Source organism: Pristis pectinata, chromosome 23 (assembly GCF_009764475.1).
Source record: "Pristis pectinata isolate sPriPec2 chromosome 23, sPriPec2.1.pri, whole genome shotgun sequence".
Classification (NCBI taxonomy): domain Eukaryota; kingdom Metazoa; phylum Chordata; class Chondrichthyes; order Rhinopristiformes; family Pristidae; genus Pristis; species Pristis pectinata.
In genome coordinates, this window is record NC_067427.1 from 12,133,917 (window position 1) to 12,148,623 (window position 14,707).

Sequence of the window (14,707 nt, forward strand, 5' to 3'; positions counted from 1 at the left end):
CAAGAGGCTTGAAAAGATTTGGTTTCAATTTCTCTGCACAACGCCTTATGTCATGCTCGCAGCTGTGATGCAGCTTCAACCCCAATATTGTTCCCGATTACTTGAAGGTAGAAATTGTCTTCTGATTGAAAATATAGAAACAGAAGGATGCACGCTTGTGCCTGCTACGCTATTTGAGTATTGTACGAATAGTTAATCTTTTACATCAACACCACTTTCCTGCACCTAACCCTAACCCCTTGATTCCCTTAATGTCTAAAATCTATTGATTGTTACATCAATCACTTCTCAATCTTCTAAACTCATGAGTGTAGTTCGTTTAATTTTTTTCTCATAAAATAAACAAGCCATCGCAAGAATCAGTCTGATGAAACTTCACTGCATTCCCTTTGTTCTAAGCATATCCTTCCATGGGTAGACAGATCAAGCCTAAATATAACATCCTCGCACCCTCACCAGGGCTCTATACAATTGCAACAAGACATCTCTACTCTTACTCAAATCCGATTGAAAAATAGGCCAACATTCTCTCTCTCTTTCTAAAGAACATTTTGCTGGTGCTGCAAGATTTCTAAGTAGTGGTATTAGCTTAGTTATTTTCTCTAGAGTCTTTATACCTTCAAAAGGATACATAGCCTTGCATGTGCCAATTGATGCCAGTACTTCTTCATCATCAAACTCATCATCAAATTCATTCTGTGCAGCAACTTTTAACTGAGGGTCCTGGCTCTGTTCTTCGGTATAACTACCATCAGGACTGCTCAAGAAAGAAAGAAATACAGTAACTATAGAATAGCATTTCCTTAAATACACCAGTGCAGATCCACAGGCAACTGCAGCATGACGACAAATAGAAATCATAACAGAATACTGGATTCAATACATGATTGGACCAAATTCATGGAAACGTATGGCACAGAGGAAGACCATTCTGCTCATTGTCTCTATGGCATTCAAAAATACACTTTAGATTGTTTGCACTTTCCAGTTCATGGTCTATAGTGATACAGGTCTATAGCTCTTGAAACACTCAAGTGGTTACTTTTTAAATATGACAAGTTCCAGAAATTATATAGTGCCTACTGTTGTAAAAAGCACTGAAGACAGAGAGAAAATAATCTGAAGACCGTAAGAAGTTTGAGTCAATCTGATTGATAACTTTTAGAATACAACCATCTCTTTTCCATACTTTATAATTGGAAACTATGCACATAATTGCTAATAGTGAAAATGAAAAATAATCCAATTTGGGCAATGTGGAGCTGCCAATATTAAAGACAAGACAGTTTAATTTTCAATATTGCATTTTTGTCTGATGCCTCAATAGTCTAGGAAATAACTATGGTAATTACTAGTTTTATGAAATTCAAACTGCATGGCCTCGGAATTAACTTACATCTGGTAATATTTTATTTTCCAATTTAAACCACATTTAAAAAATATACATTATTGACTTAAAAAAACATAAAAATTACCTTCTTAAAAAAATTGAATACCAATGTTAGAACAATAAAAAAATCAAGATTAATGGAAAGTAGGGGTAGATAACTGGAGCATAAATTATTTACGTTCAAGAAGATTACTAAAACTATTTAAGTCACTACTACGACTATGGCCAGAGATAATTTATTACTGTAACTGTACATTTATTCCAGCAGTATTTAAGCTGAAAATATAATTAGAAATAAAAGTGTATTTTTATGCACGCGCGCGCACACACACGTACTTAAGAGGTTTAAAGTAACTGATTTTGTCCATACTATTCCCACTTCCTCCTTTATCTGCTGGAGTAATAAACTCCAATTGCAAAACACTTCAGAATGCAAATACTTGGGAACAACCACTGCACACGCTTCTGATTTTGGCAAGGTAACAACAATGATTTCAATTTGAAAAACACAATGAAAATAGTGAGTGTGAATAGAGGAAATGTTAAATCAAGAAATTCCACTATCCAACAATGCCCCACCCCCCAACTTATTTTTTTATCCATCATATTAGATCATGACTCATCTTTGTCAACTTCATTTATCTCCTACCTTTGATCCATACCCTTTAGTATCCTCACTCTGCAAATAAAAACTCTTACAGATTTGAAATTTTCTGTTGGCCTAGCCTCATCAGCTTTGAGGCAACTTTTTCAGATTTCCTGTACATTTTAGTGGCATAATTTTATCTTGCCTGAGATTATGTTGCAGTTAAATTCTAATAATCTAGTACCTCAGGATTTTGGTATTGCTGGAATGGCAGATTTTCCAATGGACTGGAATATTACTCACATTAATACCCCAACACACTTTAAATTAATTTTTTTAAAAAATGTTTCACTGTAGTATAATGCATTTTCAGTGAACAGAGTGAGCTTAAAGTGAGCATGGGAAACAGGGCCCAGTGAGCCAGACATCAAACTATCAGGACTTCCAACCAATCAGAAAGCAGATTATTGGAGTTTTACTGTATTCCTTTTGAATTCAGTTTATTGATTACAATGTATACTTTGACATTTGGCAGTAATCACAAGATTGTTCCATCGATCTGATGATACTTAATGTCTCCATTTCATAAAAGAGTTACATTATGAGTAATCTCTTTAATACTTTTATAAGTTAATTAATTACTCAAAAGCAACAACCACATCAACCTTTTCACTTTTTGATATTGACTCAATCAGTACTTTACTTCACATTTCCAGCAAATGCAATTTTTATTTTATTTAACCAAAATCTGCTCTGTAAACTCTAAACATCAACTGAATCATATTGAGAAGTTACAGCAGTGTGCCAGTTACAAGAACCGCTGTTAAAGTTAAACTACAAGTGAATGATTATGTGGCATCCCGTTAAATAAATTAGATAAAAGCACCAAAAGTTCACAAGAAAAGCAGGAAGACTTAAAAAAAGAAACAATTTAAACTAGATTTTTAACACTTATTTGAGAAACTGTTGACAGTAATTTACAATTTATAAACAGCAGGACAAAACATGTTAGCCTAATTCATCAGATCAAACTGAATTCTAATCTATCCATTCTATACTATTCTAAGTTATTTAGCCCATTTTAAATACTATATAGATAATTAGGTGATGATTTGAGTAATTGGGGAATTTATGCAAAATTATTTCAAGGGAATGGAAACAATGGTTTCAATATTAGTAATCCAGATATGCATTCAAAGTTCCCAGATGCTGTTGTGAAATTTAAATTTAGTTAATAAATCTAGAATCAAAGGCCATTATCAATGACGATGACCATGAAACATTTTATTATAAACATCCATCCAATTCACAAACACCTTCAGAGAAAGATTCTGGTCATTCACGTGATGTGAACATCACTGGCAAGATCACCATATATTGTCCATACCACCTTCTAATTACCATTTACTCTCCTCCCACAGCTGATAAGTTAGCACTGTTCCATATTGAACACAACTTGAAAAAAGCACTTGAAGATAAGATTACAGGGTACACTCTTGGCCAATAACATAGCCTGGTATATACATCACCTGTACTTTCACTACAGTCAGGGCCAGTATGAGCTTGTCTGGGAGCATGTCAGAAGTAGCACCAAGTGTTCCCGAAAATGAGATGCTAACCTGGCGAAGCCATAACCAGGAAGACAGAGATCAGATCAACTTATGCAGTCTGACCACATCCTTTTGTGAACTGGCCACTGATTCAATAACACAGTGCAAAAAGAAAGAACAGCATCATCTGCAAACATCTGCAGCTTCTCAACATACATCTCATTCTCTAAGTTACCATGATTAGTAACCATACTGTACCTCTCTCTGTCTTGTGCACAGTTATTGACAGCACTGCTCTGCAACTCATACATTTCACTCTGCCGCCGTCCTTGATCAGTTTTAGCTGGTAAACGACCTTCTACCTCTGCAAGCCATGCCTGAAAAAAATGAAGAATGAATGCTGAAGTAAATTAAAACAGAAGACTAATGTAGTTTTAACAGCCAGAGGCCTGAATTACTTCCTCCATATTTCTGAATGGAACACAAATAACCTTATTGGCTATGGCTTACAATAAGAATTTTGTGCAGTGTTCATATATATAAGTACACACACACACACGCACACATATATATGAAATAAAAATATATATGAAATAAAAATATATAGTTTTTATTAAATAACTCAATTTAATCCTTATTTCATGTGCTTACATTTGAGCTTAAAATGCTTAGTAAGGCATCTGACAAGGTCCCACATGTTAGGTTAGTCCAGAGGTTAAGGCACATGGAATCCAAGGCTAACTGAATCCAAAATTGGCTTGGTGATAGGAAGTAGAGGGTAATGGTGGAAGGATGCTTTTCTGATTAGAAGTCTGTGACCAGTGGTGTACCACAGGGATTGGTGTTGGGACCTTTGTAGTTTGTGATGCATATCAATGACCTGGATGTGAATGTAGGAGGTTAATATTTCCTCCTTTGCAGGTTGCTCTATTTATGCAAAGGAATAAAATGGCAGAGTTGCACCTTGGGACTGCTGTGCTGAAATATACTCCATCCAAAGGCAGAAATTGCCTGATGGTCATTAGTTAGAATTCAATGAATCTAGGGTACCAGTGATTCATATCCTAAAATCAAAAGGTGAAAAAAGCAGCTTCAAAATTGGAAAAGGAAGTAAAATTGCTGTGTGTAGAACAGATCAGTCTGCTTTTGAAAATAAGTAACACTTTGCTTGTGATTATAGATATCTACTGAAATATTTATCCAATTTTTCCATCTCCAATTGTTGACCAGCACTATGTCCAGCCTTGTCCTGTATTTACTTATATTTTTGAATAGGCTTCTGTAGTAGTGGTAAATGTTTTTGGAATGGAGCATAGTAGATAGTGGTAATCCCCAGGAGTCAATGTGGGAATTGCTGATACATTAACAACTTGGACATGTGTATGCAGAAAAACATCTCCAAAATTGCAAATGACACAAAACATGGGAGTTTGGTAAACAAAGAGGAGAACTATAACAGGCTGCATGAGGACATATGCTAAAAGACTGGCAGAATGGCAGACAAGTAGGCAGATGAAATGTAATACAGAGAAATGTGAAGTGATACTTTGGCAGCAAGAATAAAGGAAAGAGGATAGAGACTTAACGCTTTGGTTTTAAAGTGTGTGCAGGTTAGGGGAAACCAGGTATACAGAATCTGTATAAAACACCGGTTATGCCTCAACAGATCATTGTATCCAATTCTCCTCATCTAACTTTAGGAAGGATGTGAAGGTCTTAGAGAGGGTGGAAAATATTTTTACTACAATGGCTTGAGGGCTTCACCTTTTAGATTATACTGGAGAAACTGAGGTTGTTCTTGAAGCACAGAAAGTTGAGAGGACATGTAATACATGTGTACAAGATCATGACTGCTTTAGAAAAGATAAATGCAGGGAAGCTGTACCACTGGCAGACAGTTCAAAGACCATGGGCGAGGTGGCCACAGATTTTAAAATTTTGGCCAAAATGATTCAAAGGGGACATGAGAAGAAACTTTAGATAGTGTGTAGTTATAAATTTGGAATTTCCTGTCTTTGGAAACAAAACCAAACAAGGTTTTCAATAGCCCCTTGAGAGAAAATAACTTCTTCGGGCTCTAGGAAAAGTGCAAAGGAATGAACATGATAGGATAATTCTTCTAGGATTCCAGCATAGGCTTGCTATGCTGAATGTATTGTAGAAGTTCTATAGTTCTACTGCTTACTTCTGAAAGGGATCAATATATATACTGACACTTTACTCCAAGGCCTCAGTGCCATGTGGTTGAATTGTTGATTTTCCAGTTTTGAAATACAATTAACTTAATGTGCTACTGCTAAACCTGCATACTGCTGAAAGAAATTCTGCTTTGCTGAACTGCTGTTGTAAAAAAAACCCTCCTGCCCAAGAATAAAAATATTTGCTATGCTTTAGACAACCAAAAGTTAAAATTTGGCTGTTACTGGTAGAGAAGAATTTGGCATTTAAGTGTGAACAAGATGTTCATACAATTGGCAAAGGTTTGAGAACTGGCAATGTGCTTCTCCTTACCCTTAATTCTATCAACAACTTGAGACTCCTAGCACCAGAAGATTCAAAGTATCTTGGACATGTCATTTGTTCTTTTTCAGTTCTTGTTTGGGATTGAAGTACATAGCTTCATTAATTAATTTTGCAATTATTTAAACAATTTAATCTTTAATCTATTCTGTTAGTTTCGTCCAAGATAGTGGTAGGAAATGCTATAATTAGCCTCACTGCCTCGTGAAGAAAGAAATTGTCCACATTTCCTGTATATAATCTCTTCAGAAAGGGGAGATGAAAATAACCTTTTACTGTGAAATTGAAAGATGACAGTAAGCACTTTGTCAGTGAAATTACAGCCGAGAAATTTACTGACTACCCTTTGTTGTCACTAAATCCACAAGAGATCAAATACATTCTACATAAGCTGTTGCATTACTTCTAAGTTTTATGATGGGAATGAACTGCATATTTACACATCATGTGGTATAGCCAAATGGAAATATCTGAGATGAAACTATTAGTTATAGAATTTCATTTCACATTAAAAGTCTGGTGATATCAGGAATTTTGCATTTTGTCTCCAGACTTCGTTTTTGATGTTAATGGGCCAGAGCATCATGATGAAGCAAGATGTGAATTTCTATATAATAGCCCTGAAATTCCACAAGTTATTTTGTTTATATATACACACACACATACATATGTATATCTCTATCTATCTATCTCTACCTCTATCTATCTATCTCTACCTCTATCTATCTATCTCTATCTACATAGATATATATAAATAAATAAAAAATCTCATGAGGGTTCTAACAGAATGAATCATTGAATACCCTGGTGTTATGCTTGTTATTCAATGGAAATTAATCAAAATCAGAGATACGACATACATCTATGGCCAAGATCAGCTGATGTTGATCTTGCTAATGCAATGAATGGGTAGAGTAGTGTTGATATTGAAAGAGATCTTGGCTTCCGTTACGTCACTGTAGGCTGACATGCCAGTGCAGCAAGTAATTAGGAAGGCAAATGGTATGTCAGCCTTTATTATCGGAGAATTTGAACACAGAAATAAGTCTTATTTCAATTGTTTAGAACCTTGGTGAGACCACAAATGGAGAACAGTTTGGATTTGGTCTCCTCACCTAAGAAACAATTTGCCATAGTAGGAATGCAGGGGAGATTCACTGTATCAGTTGTAGGGATGGCAGATTTGTCATACGAGGAGAGAATGAGTAGACTGGAACTGTATTTTCTAGAGTTCAGAAGAATTGGAAGATCTCATTGAAAATTAAAGAAATGCCTAAGGGGCTTGCTAGGTTAAATGCAGGCAAGATATTTCCCCTGGCTGAGGAGTTCAGGACCATTGGGAAAAGTTTCAGGAAAAAAAGAGTAGGCCATTTGAGAATGAATGAGGAGAAAAGTCTTCACTCAGACAGTGGTGAACCTCTGGAATTCTCTGTCCCAAATGTTCATTCTGGATGTTAAGGGACATGTACTGGAAAATGGCAGCAAGATAGAAAATCAGCCATGATCTTGATGCATGGCAAAGCAAACTCAAAAGCAGGATGAGTATGGCCTAGTTATGTTTTTTTAATTTCACACTTCAGCATCCTGATTGCAATCTGCAGTCACCAGAGGGCATAATAATACTGAATAGCACAGAGAATCCAGAGTAAAGCTTTCTTTCACCGACTCACATGGTTATCTTAACTGTAAAACTTGGTGTCCAGATTGAGACAGTAAACTAATGAAATTGGTATGCTTATTTATTTATGGAACTTATAGCTTTGGTTTGTGTCAGCTTCCTTCAGTGCTGTCAGGGCTCCAAGGACAAACCTACATAGTTATTCCTTGCACCAAGGTGTCTCAACCTATACTTTTTCATACATGTGCTTCTTAGTTTTCTGCCCATCTATTTTGAAGGCACAACTCGCGTTAGGATGAGGCACTTCCATTACCTTAACTCAACAAATCTTCGTATGTAACCTTAAACAGTATATTATCAGACATTTTCACTATACAGTGTGTAACAGATAAGCCCAAACCTGTTCTCAGGCAAAAACTACATACGCATTCTCTAGTGATGAGTCACCTGCAGAACCCCAAGTACTGCTCTGGCTGAGACCAGCTAAATTAGCATAGAAATGGATTAAATCAAGGACCTTCTGGTTCCTACAATTTAGTGCTACCCATACTTTTGGTATAAAATGCAAGATCTATCTCAGTCACTGATAAACCCCATTTAAATTTCACAGGTCATTTTAGCTATGCCAGAAAAAAGGATTGAAAATTATTGTTTACTTTGGCTTATCATACTGACAAACATCACAGTTTATACATTATATGGCACATTTTCTGATAAGGACAGCAATAAAGAACTTTGTAGAATGGATATAGTCATAGTTCAGTGTCCTCACATAAACTAATTATCTGCTCACTTAGTAGTCAAGGAATTAAAATGTTTGTTGTTTATCATTTAATCAAAATAGTTAATAAGACCTTAGTGCATACAACAGAATTTGCAGCTCCAATCTTGATTAAAGTAAATGTTCTCCCTCAGGGAAAAGAAATAAGTGCTTCCTGATATTCAATGTTTATTGTTTAATTCTAGAACAAATTTCAGTCATGTTTCTTACAGTCCAAATGTTAATGTTACCATCAAAGATGCAGTTACCATCACTAATGAGTCCTATGACAAAGACCCTGGCCTGTGGGTTGGCATTGTAACATAAACACCAGCAAGATTTCAAATTTTATCTCTGATTGCACAGCAACAGCTGATCTTAGTCATGCTTCTAAGAAGACCACAGTTGGTCCTAATATCCCAAACTAAGAAATCAAAGATCTCTACTTCCTAAAGAATCATGCAAGAAAATGTGTATGATTCAGCAGAGCATTCATAATTAATGACTGTGAAATGTTCCATGAATCAACATCGTGCCAATCCATATTTCTATGCTCATCCAAGAATAATGGCTACTTGACCTGGATACTGAAGAAGCCATATAAATAGGCCATTTCATGAATTAGAAGGGGAGACAATGGAAAACAAACCAGTCATGTATGCCATAATCAAAGAATATTTTCACTTTTTCTGTTGTGTTCTAGATAAAGTAAAAGCAAAGATTTAAAGCAAATGATCAGCAAGTTAAAGTTTATTGAAGAAATAAAGTACTCAAGAACATTAATGAATTATGCCAGTGGTTAGGCTATAGGGTACAAAACTTCACGATGAAAAAAATTAGCTATTGCCAGCTCTATCCAGGCAGAAGATCCAATCAAGCTATCAATGCAGTTATTATTTAAATTATTGAAATGACAGCTTTAGTATGAATATCTGCGCTCCACAACTAGCTGTGTCTCCAGTCGAAGTGCTCCAGTACAATTACAATACTGGCATCTCCCATATTGTGAATCCTGTATACAAAATGCAGGACAAATCCAATCTAGGTAATTATCTGGCACTACCTGCCTGTCATTTTATACACCTCCTCAGTCCACCAATTGCCTCGGAATCCTTCCTCCCCACTCCCCTTCTCCTCTTTATGCTGGCCTCCTCGCCTCTCCACTCTCAGTCCTGATGCAGGGTTTTGACGTCAAACGTCAACAACTTCTTTCCTCTCACAAATGCTGCTTGACCTGCTGAGTTCCTCCAGCACATTGTTTGTTGCTGGGTAATTACACCCAGTCTATTCTCAATCATTAGTGAAGTTATGGAAGGTGCCATCAAAAGTGGCTCAGAGATGCTAGTTTGGGTTTCACACCAAGCCACTCTGCTCCAGATCTTATTGTGATCTTGGCCCAACATCGAGTGTAGAATATTTAGAGGAGATCTTATTGAAATTTATAAAATTCTTAAAGGACTTAACAGTCTAGATGCAGGGAGGATACTTCCCCTGGCTGAGAATTTAGGGTCAGGGTGCACTGTTTGATAATAAGGGGTAGGTTGTTTAAGACTGAGATGTGGAGACATTTCTTCATGCAGGAGGTGGTGAACCTTGGAATTCTCTATCCACATGGCTGTGGGGATTCATTCATTGTGTTTATTCAAAACAGAGATCATTGTACTCATAGGACAAACCAGTCATTCCAGGAACCATGCTGGTGAATCTTTGCTTACAGTCTCTCTGTGGCAAGTACATCCTCTTTAAGTATAAGGCTAAAACTGTACACAATTTTCTAGGTGAAATTTCACCAAGAACTTGTATTCAAATCCTTTTGCAATATGTCAACATGCCAGTTCCCTTCCTAATTACTTGCTGCACCTGCATGTTAGCATTTTAGTGACTTGTGTATAAGGACACCCAGGTTCCAATAAACATCAAACATTTCCAAATCTTACTTTTGTCATCAGCCCAGGCATTGGTCGAACCCTCATCCTCCTCCTGCCTCCCTTGGGCACAGACCAGCCTAGCTACTGCTTCCTGACACGACCTGGACAGTAAATGGGCAGCTCATTTATGGGTCCCTTATCTTGGAGGAGCTGCTAGTTGTGGCTCAGATGCATTCTACCCCTTACTGTTTCTGGCCAGAAGGAATATCATCCTGTCATTCCACCAATACAGGTATGTCAATGCTGCCTGGATCACCTTGATAATGGGTTGGTCTTCAAAATATTAGGGCCAATAATTTTCTTCTTTCCTTCTAATTAAATCAGATCAAATAATTTAAGAAAGAAAGAAGCCAGTCAAAGGCATCATACTTTAGTTCTGTGTCTACTGATCAATTCACTTTTGTTTTGCATATTCCACACAAGCCTTCAATAAAACAACAAGGTTGTACAAACAACAGGGTTGTTATAATGGGTGAATTCAACTTCCCTAATATAAACTAGGACTTCCTTAGTGCAAGAGGTTTAGACAGGGCAGAATTTGTTAGGTGTATCCAGGAGGGTTTCTTAAATCAATATATAGATGGACCAACGAGAGGAGGGGCAGTACTGAACCTTGTGTTGGGTAACGAGCCTGGCCTTTCAGTGCGAGAACAGTAGGGAAAAGTGACCACAGCTCTAAGTTTTAAGATAGCTATAGATAAAGATAAGTATGGACCTTGCAGGAGAGTATTAAATTGGAGCAGAGCAAATCATAAGAGTATTAGGCGGGAACCAGGGAGAGTTAATTGGGAACAGCTGTTTTTGGGCAAGTCCACATGTGATATGTGGAGGGCGTTTAAAGACCAACTGCACAGAGTACAGGACTGTTCCAGTAAGAAGGAAGGACAAGGATGGCAAGGTAAGGGAACCTTGGATGACAAGAGAGGTAGTGAGTTTAGTCAAGAAGAAAAAGGAAACATAAGTAAGGTTGAGGAAGCTAAAATCAAACAGAGCCCTTGAGGATTATAAATAAGCCAGAAAAGAACTCAAGAAGGGAATTAGGAGAGCCAGGAGGGGCCATGAAAAGTCCATGGCAAGTAGGATTGAAAAGAATCCCAAGGTATTCTATACATACATCAAGAGCAAGAGGATAACTAGAGAGCGGGTAGGACCACTCAAGGATAAAGGAGAGAACATGTACTTGGAGGTGGAGGATGTGGGAGAGGTCCTAAATGAATACTTTGCATCAGTATTTACCAAGGAGAAAGACATCGAGGATAGGTGTGGAGTGTGCTAATATGCTAGGGCATTTTTAAATAAAGGAGGTGGTGGTGTTGGGTCTCTTTAAGAACATTAAGGTGGATAAGTCCCCAGGGCCTGATGGGATATACCCCAGGTTATTGAGAGAGGCATGAGATGAGATGAGATTGCTGGGCCTTGACCAAGGTCTTCATTCCTCTCGAGCCACAGGCGAGGTTCCAGAGGACTAGCGAGCAGCTAATGTTGTTCCATTATTCAAGAAGGGAAATAGGGATAATCCTGGAAACTATAGACCGGTGAGTCTCACGTTAGTGGTAGGGAAGTTACTGGAGAGGATTCCTAGGGATAGGATTTATGAGCATCTGGAAAACCATGGCCTAATTAGGGACAGTCAGCATGACTTTGTGCAGGGCAAGTCATGTCTTACTAACTTCATTGAGTTTTTTGAGGAGGTGACGAAGGTGATTGATGAAGGTAGAGCTGTGGATGTTATCAACGTGGATTTTAGTAAGGCGTTTAAATAAGGTCCCTCCTTGGAGGCTCACCCAGAAGATTAAGATGTATAGGATCCGTGGTGAATTGGCCCCTTTGGATTCAGAATTGGCTTGCCCGTGAAAGACAGAGGGTAGTGGTCAATGGAACTTTTGTTCCATAACGATGGAGGTCTGTGACTAGTAGTGTTCTGCAGGGGTCCGTACTTGGACCTCTGCTGTTTGTGATAGATAGATTAGATAGATAGATAGATTAGATAGATAGATAGATTAGATAGATGGCCCGGATGAAAACATAGATGGGTGTGTTAGTAAATTGGCAGATGATATGAAGATTGGTGGTGTTGTGGATAGCGTAGAAGACTGTCACAGGATACAGCGGGATATAGATGAGTTGCAGATATGGGTGGAGAAATGGCAGATGGAATTTAACCTGGTCAAATGTGAAGTGTTACACTTTGGGAGATCAAAGTAAAGGGACAGTACACTGTTAATGGCAAGACCCTCAACAGTGTTGATGAACAGAGGGATCTTGGGGTCTAAGTCCGTAGCTCCCTGAAAGTGGCTACACAGGTTGATAGGTGGTAAAGGAGGCGCAAGGCATGCTTGCCTTCATTAGTTGAGGAAATTAGTTGAAGAGTCAGGAAGTTATGTTGCAGCTTTATAAAACTCTAGTTAGGCTGCATCTGGAATACTGCATTCAATTCTGGTCACCCCATTACAGGAAGGATGTGGAGGCTTTGGAGAGGGTGCAGAAGAGGTTTACCAGGATGTTGCCTGGATTAGAGGGCATATGCTATAAGAAGAGGTTGGACAAACATGGGTTGTTTTCTCTGGAGCGGCAGAGGCTGAGGGGAGATCTGATAGAGGTTTATAAAATTATGAGAGGCATAGATAGAGTAGACAGCCGGTATTTTTCTCCCAGTGTTGAAATGTCTAATACCAGAAGGCATGCATTTAAGGTGAGAGGGGGTAAATTCAAATGAGATGTGTGGGGCAAATTTTTTATTTTATACAGAGAGTGATGGGTGCCTAGAATGTGCTGCCAGGAATGGTGGTGGAGGCAAATATGATAGAGGTGTTCAAGAGGTTCTAAGATAGGCACATGAACGTGCAGGAAATGGAGGGATATGGACATTGTGTAGGCAAAAGGGATGAGTTTAGCTGGGCATTTGATTACTAATTTAGTTAGTTCAGTGCAACATCATAGGCTGAAGGGCCTGTTCCTGTGCTGTACTGTTCTATATTCTATGTAATAATACAGAGAACTCCAGAACTTTCTAACTTAACACTGCAATTCTACATAAAAGGAACACTTCTTTAACAGGTATATGGAAAAACAGCTTTGAAAATTTGGTCAAACTATGAATCATCATGTTGACATATTAACGCATGCTGAGAGCTACATTAGTAATGAATCTGGAAGGTGAAAAAGACAAGATATGGATAGCTTTAATGTCAACTGCATGCTGACCAGGGGGTGGGGGAGAAAATGACTTTGACTCATACTTTACCTCAAATTTCTGACTCTCTTGTCGCAATTTCTCAATCGTCTGTCCAATTTCAGCAAGCCTGGGATCCACACTATTGGGGTCACCCATCTGAGGGTTCTTAATGTAGACATCCTTCATTTTTGTTAAAGCATCTCTAAGAATTAAAAAAAATAAGTTCAGTGTACCAATTTGCATTGTAGCCCACTGGTTGACACCTCATTAAAATAAATAAAAAAAGTTTGGTTAAATTTGCAGGTAAAACATTAGCCAAATTTACACTCGACTGTTCTCTCATTCTTTTTCTGAACTGGGAGGAAAGTCTTGGAACTTACCATCTCTTTCCTTTAAGCATCAGAACAAGCAATAATGGTATTGTTACAATTGCAAATACAAATTAATTAACCTGTTAATCAGCAACTGAATTTCTACTAAAAAAGTGAAAAATAAACTCATTTTAAAATAAGTTTGATGAGGGCAGTTTTACAAACTGATCCTATATTATTAAGACAGAGTCTTTCAATTATTTGTCTTCCTTGATGATTTCTCCAAAACAAGGTTTATCAAACACCACCTACTTCTTCCATATTTACTTACATCATACAAGGCCATTTGGTCTATGCCAGTTTACAGAGCAATCCCATTCCCTCACCAAATTTCCTTGTAGCCTATTCTCCCCATATTCCCATCAATTCTACCATCTACCTACACTAGGGACAATATACAGTGGCCAGGTAAACTACCAATCCGCACATCTTTGGCAGGTGGGAGAAAACCAGAACACTTGGAGAAATCCCATGCAGACACAGGGAAAATGTGCAAACTCCACACAGACAGCACAGGAGGTCAAGCTTGAAGCGGGATTGGTGGAGCAGTACCAGCCACCCTGTCTTGACCTTACTGTTTTTATTATGGTTTGATGGGTTCCTCTGCGGTCTTAATAACCTAATGTAGCGGTTGCTACCGCGGAATAAAACAAGACTCTACTCGGAGGATTGCCAAACAGAACTGGTTTATTTTCCCGCCTTGCGCGGGCCCTTTAAGGGAGAATGTTCCCGCCCAAAACGACCGGCAATGACGTAAGTCCTACGTCATCAGGACTTCCCTGCGCGCGGGTTCTCCCCGTCGCTCGGAA

General features: G+C 38.1%; 1 protein-coding gene across 11 annotated transcripts in view; it reads right to left on the minus strand.

The window, feature by feature from the left end:
* LOC127581968 (formin-binding protein 1) overlaps positions 1-14,707 on the minus strand; it is a 165,156-nt gene that overhangs the window by 15,103 nt on the left and 135,346 nt on the right. For 7 of the 11 annotated variants that reach the window (XM_052036776.1, XM_052036775.1, XM_052036777.1 and 4 more), the window contains 3 exons: positions 13,597-13,729; positions 3,785-3,903; positions 618-760 (listed from right to left, as the gene is read on the minus strand). In XM_052036776.1, coding sequence (XP_051892736.1) covers positions 618-760; positions 3,785-3,903; positions 13,597-13,729 — 395 coding nt within the window. The remainder of the gene's footprint in view (positions 1-617; positions 761-3,784; positions 3,904-13,596; positions 13,730-14,707) is intronic. The other 4 variants (XM_052036779.1, XM_052036784.1, XM_052036781.1 and 1 more) reach the window with 1 other exon arrangement.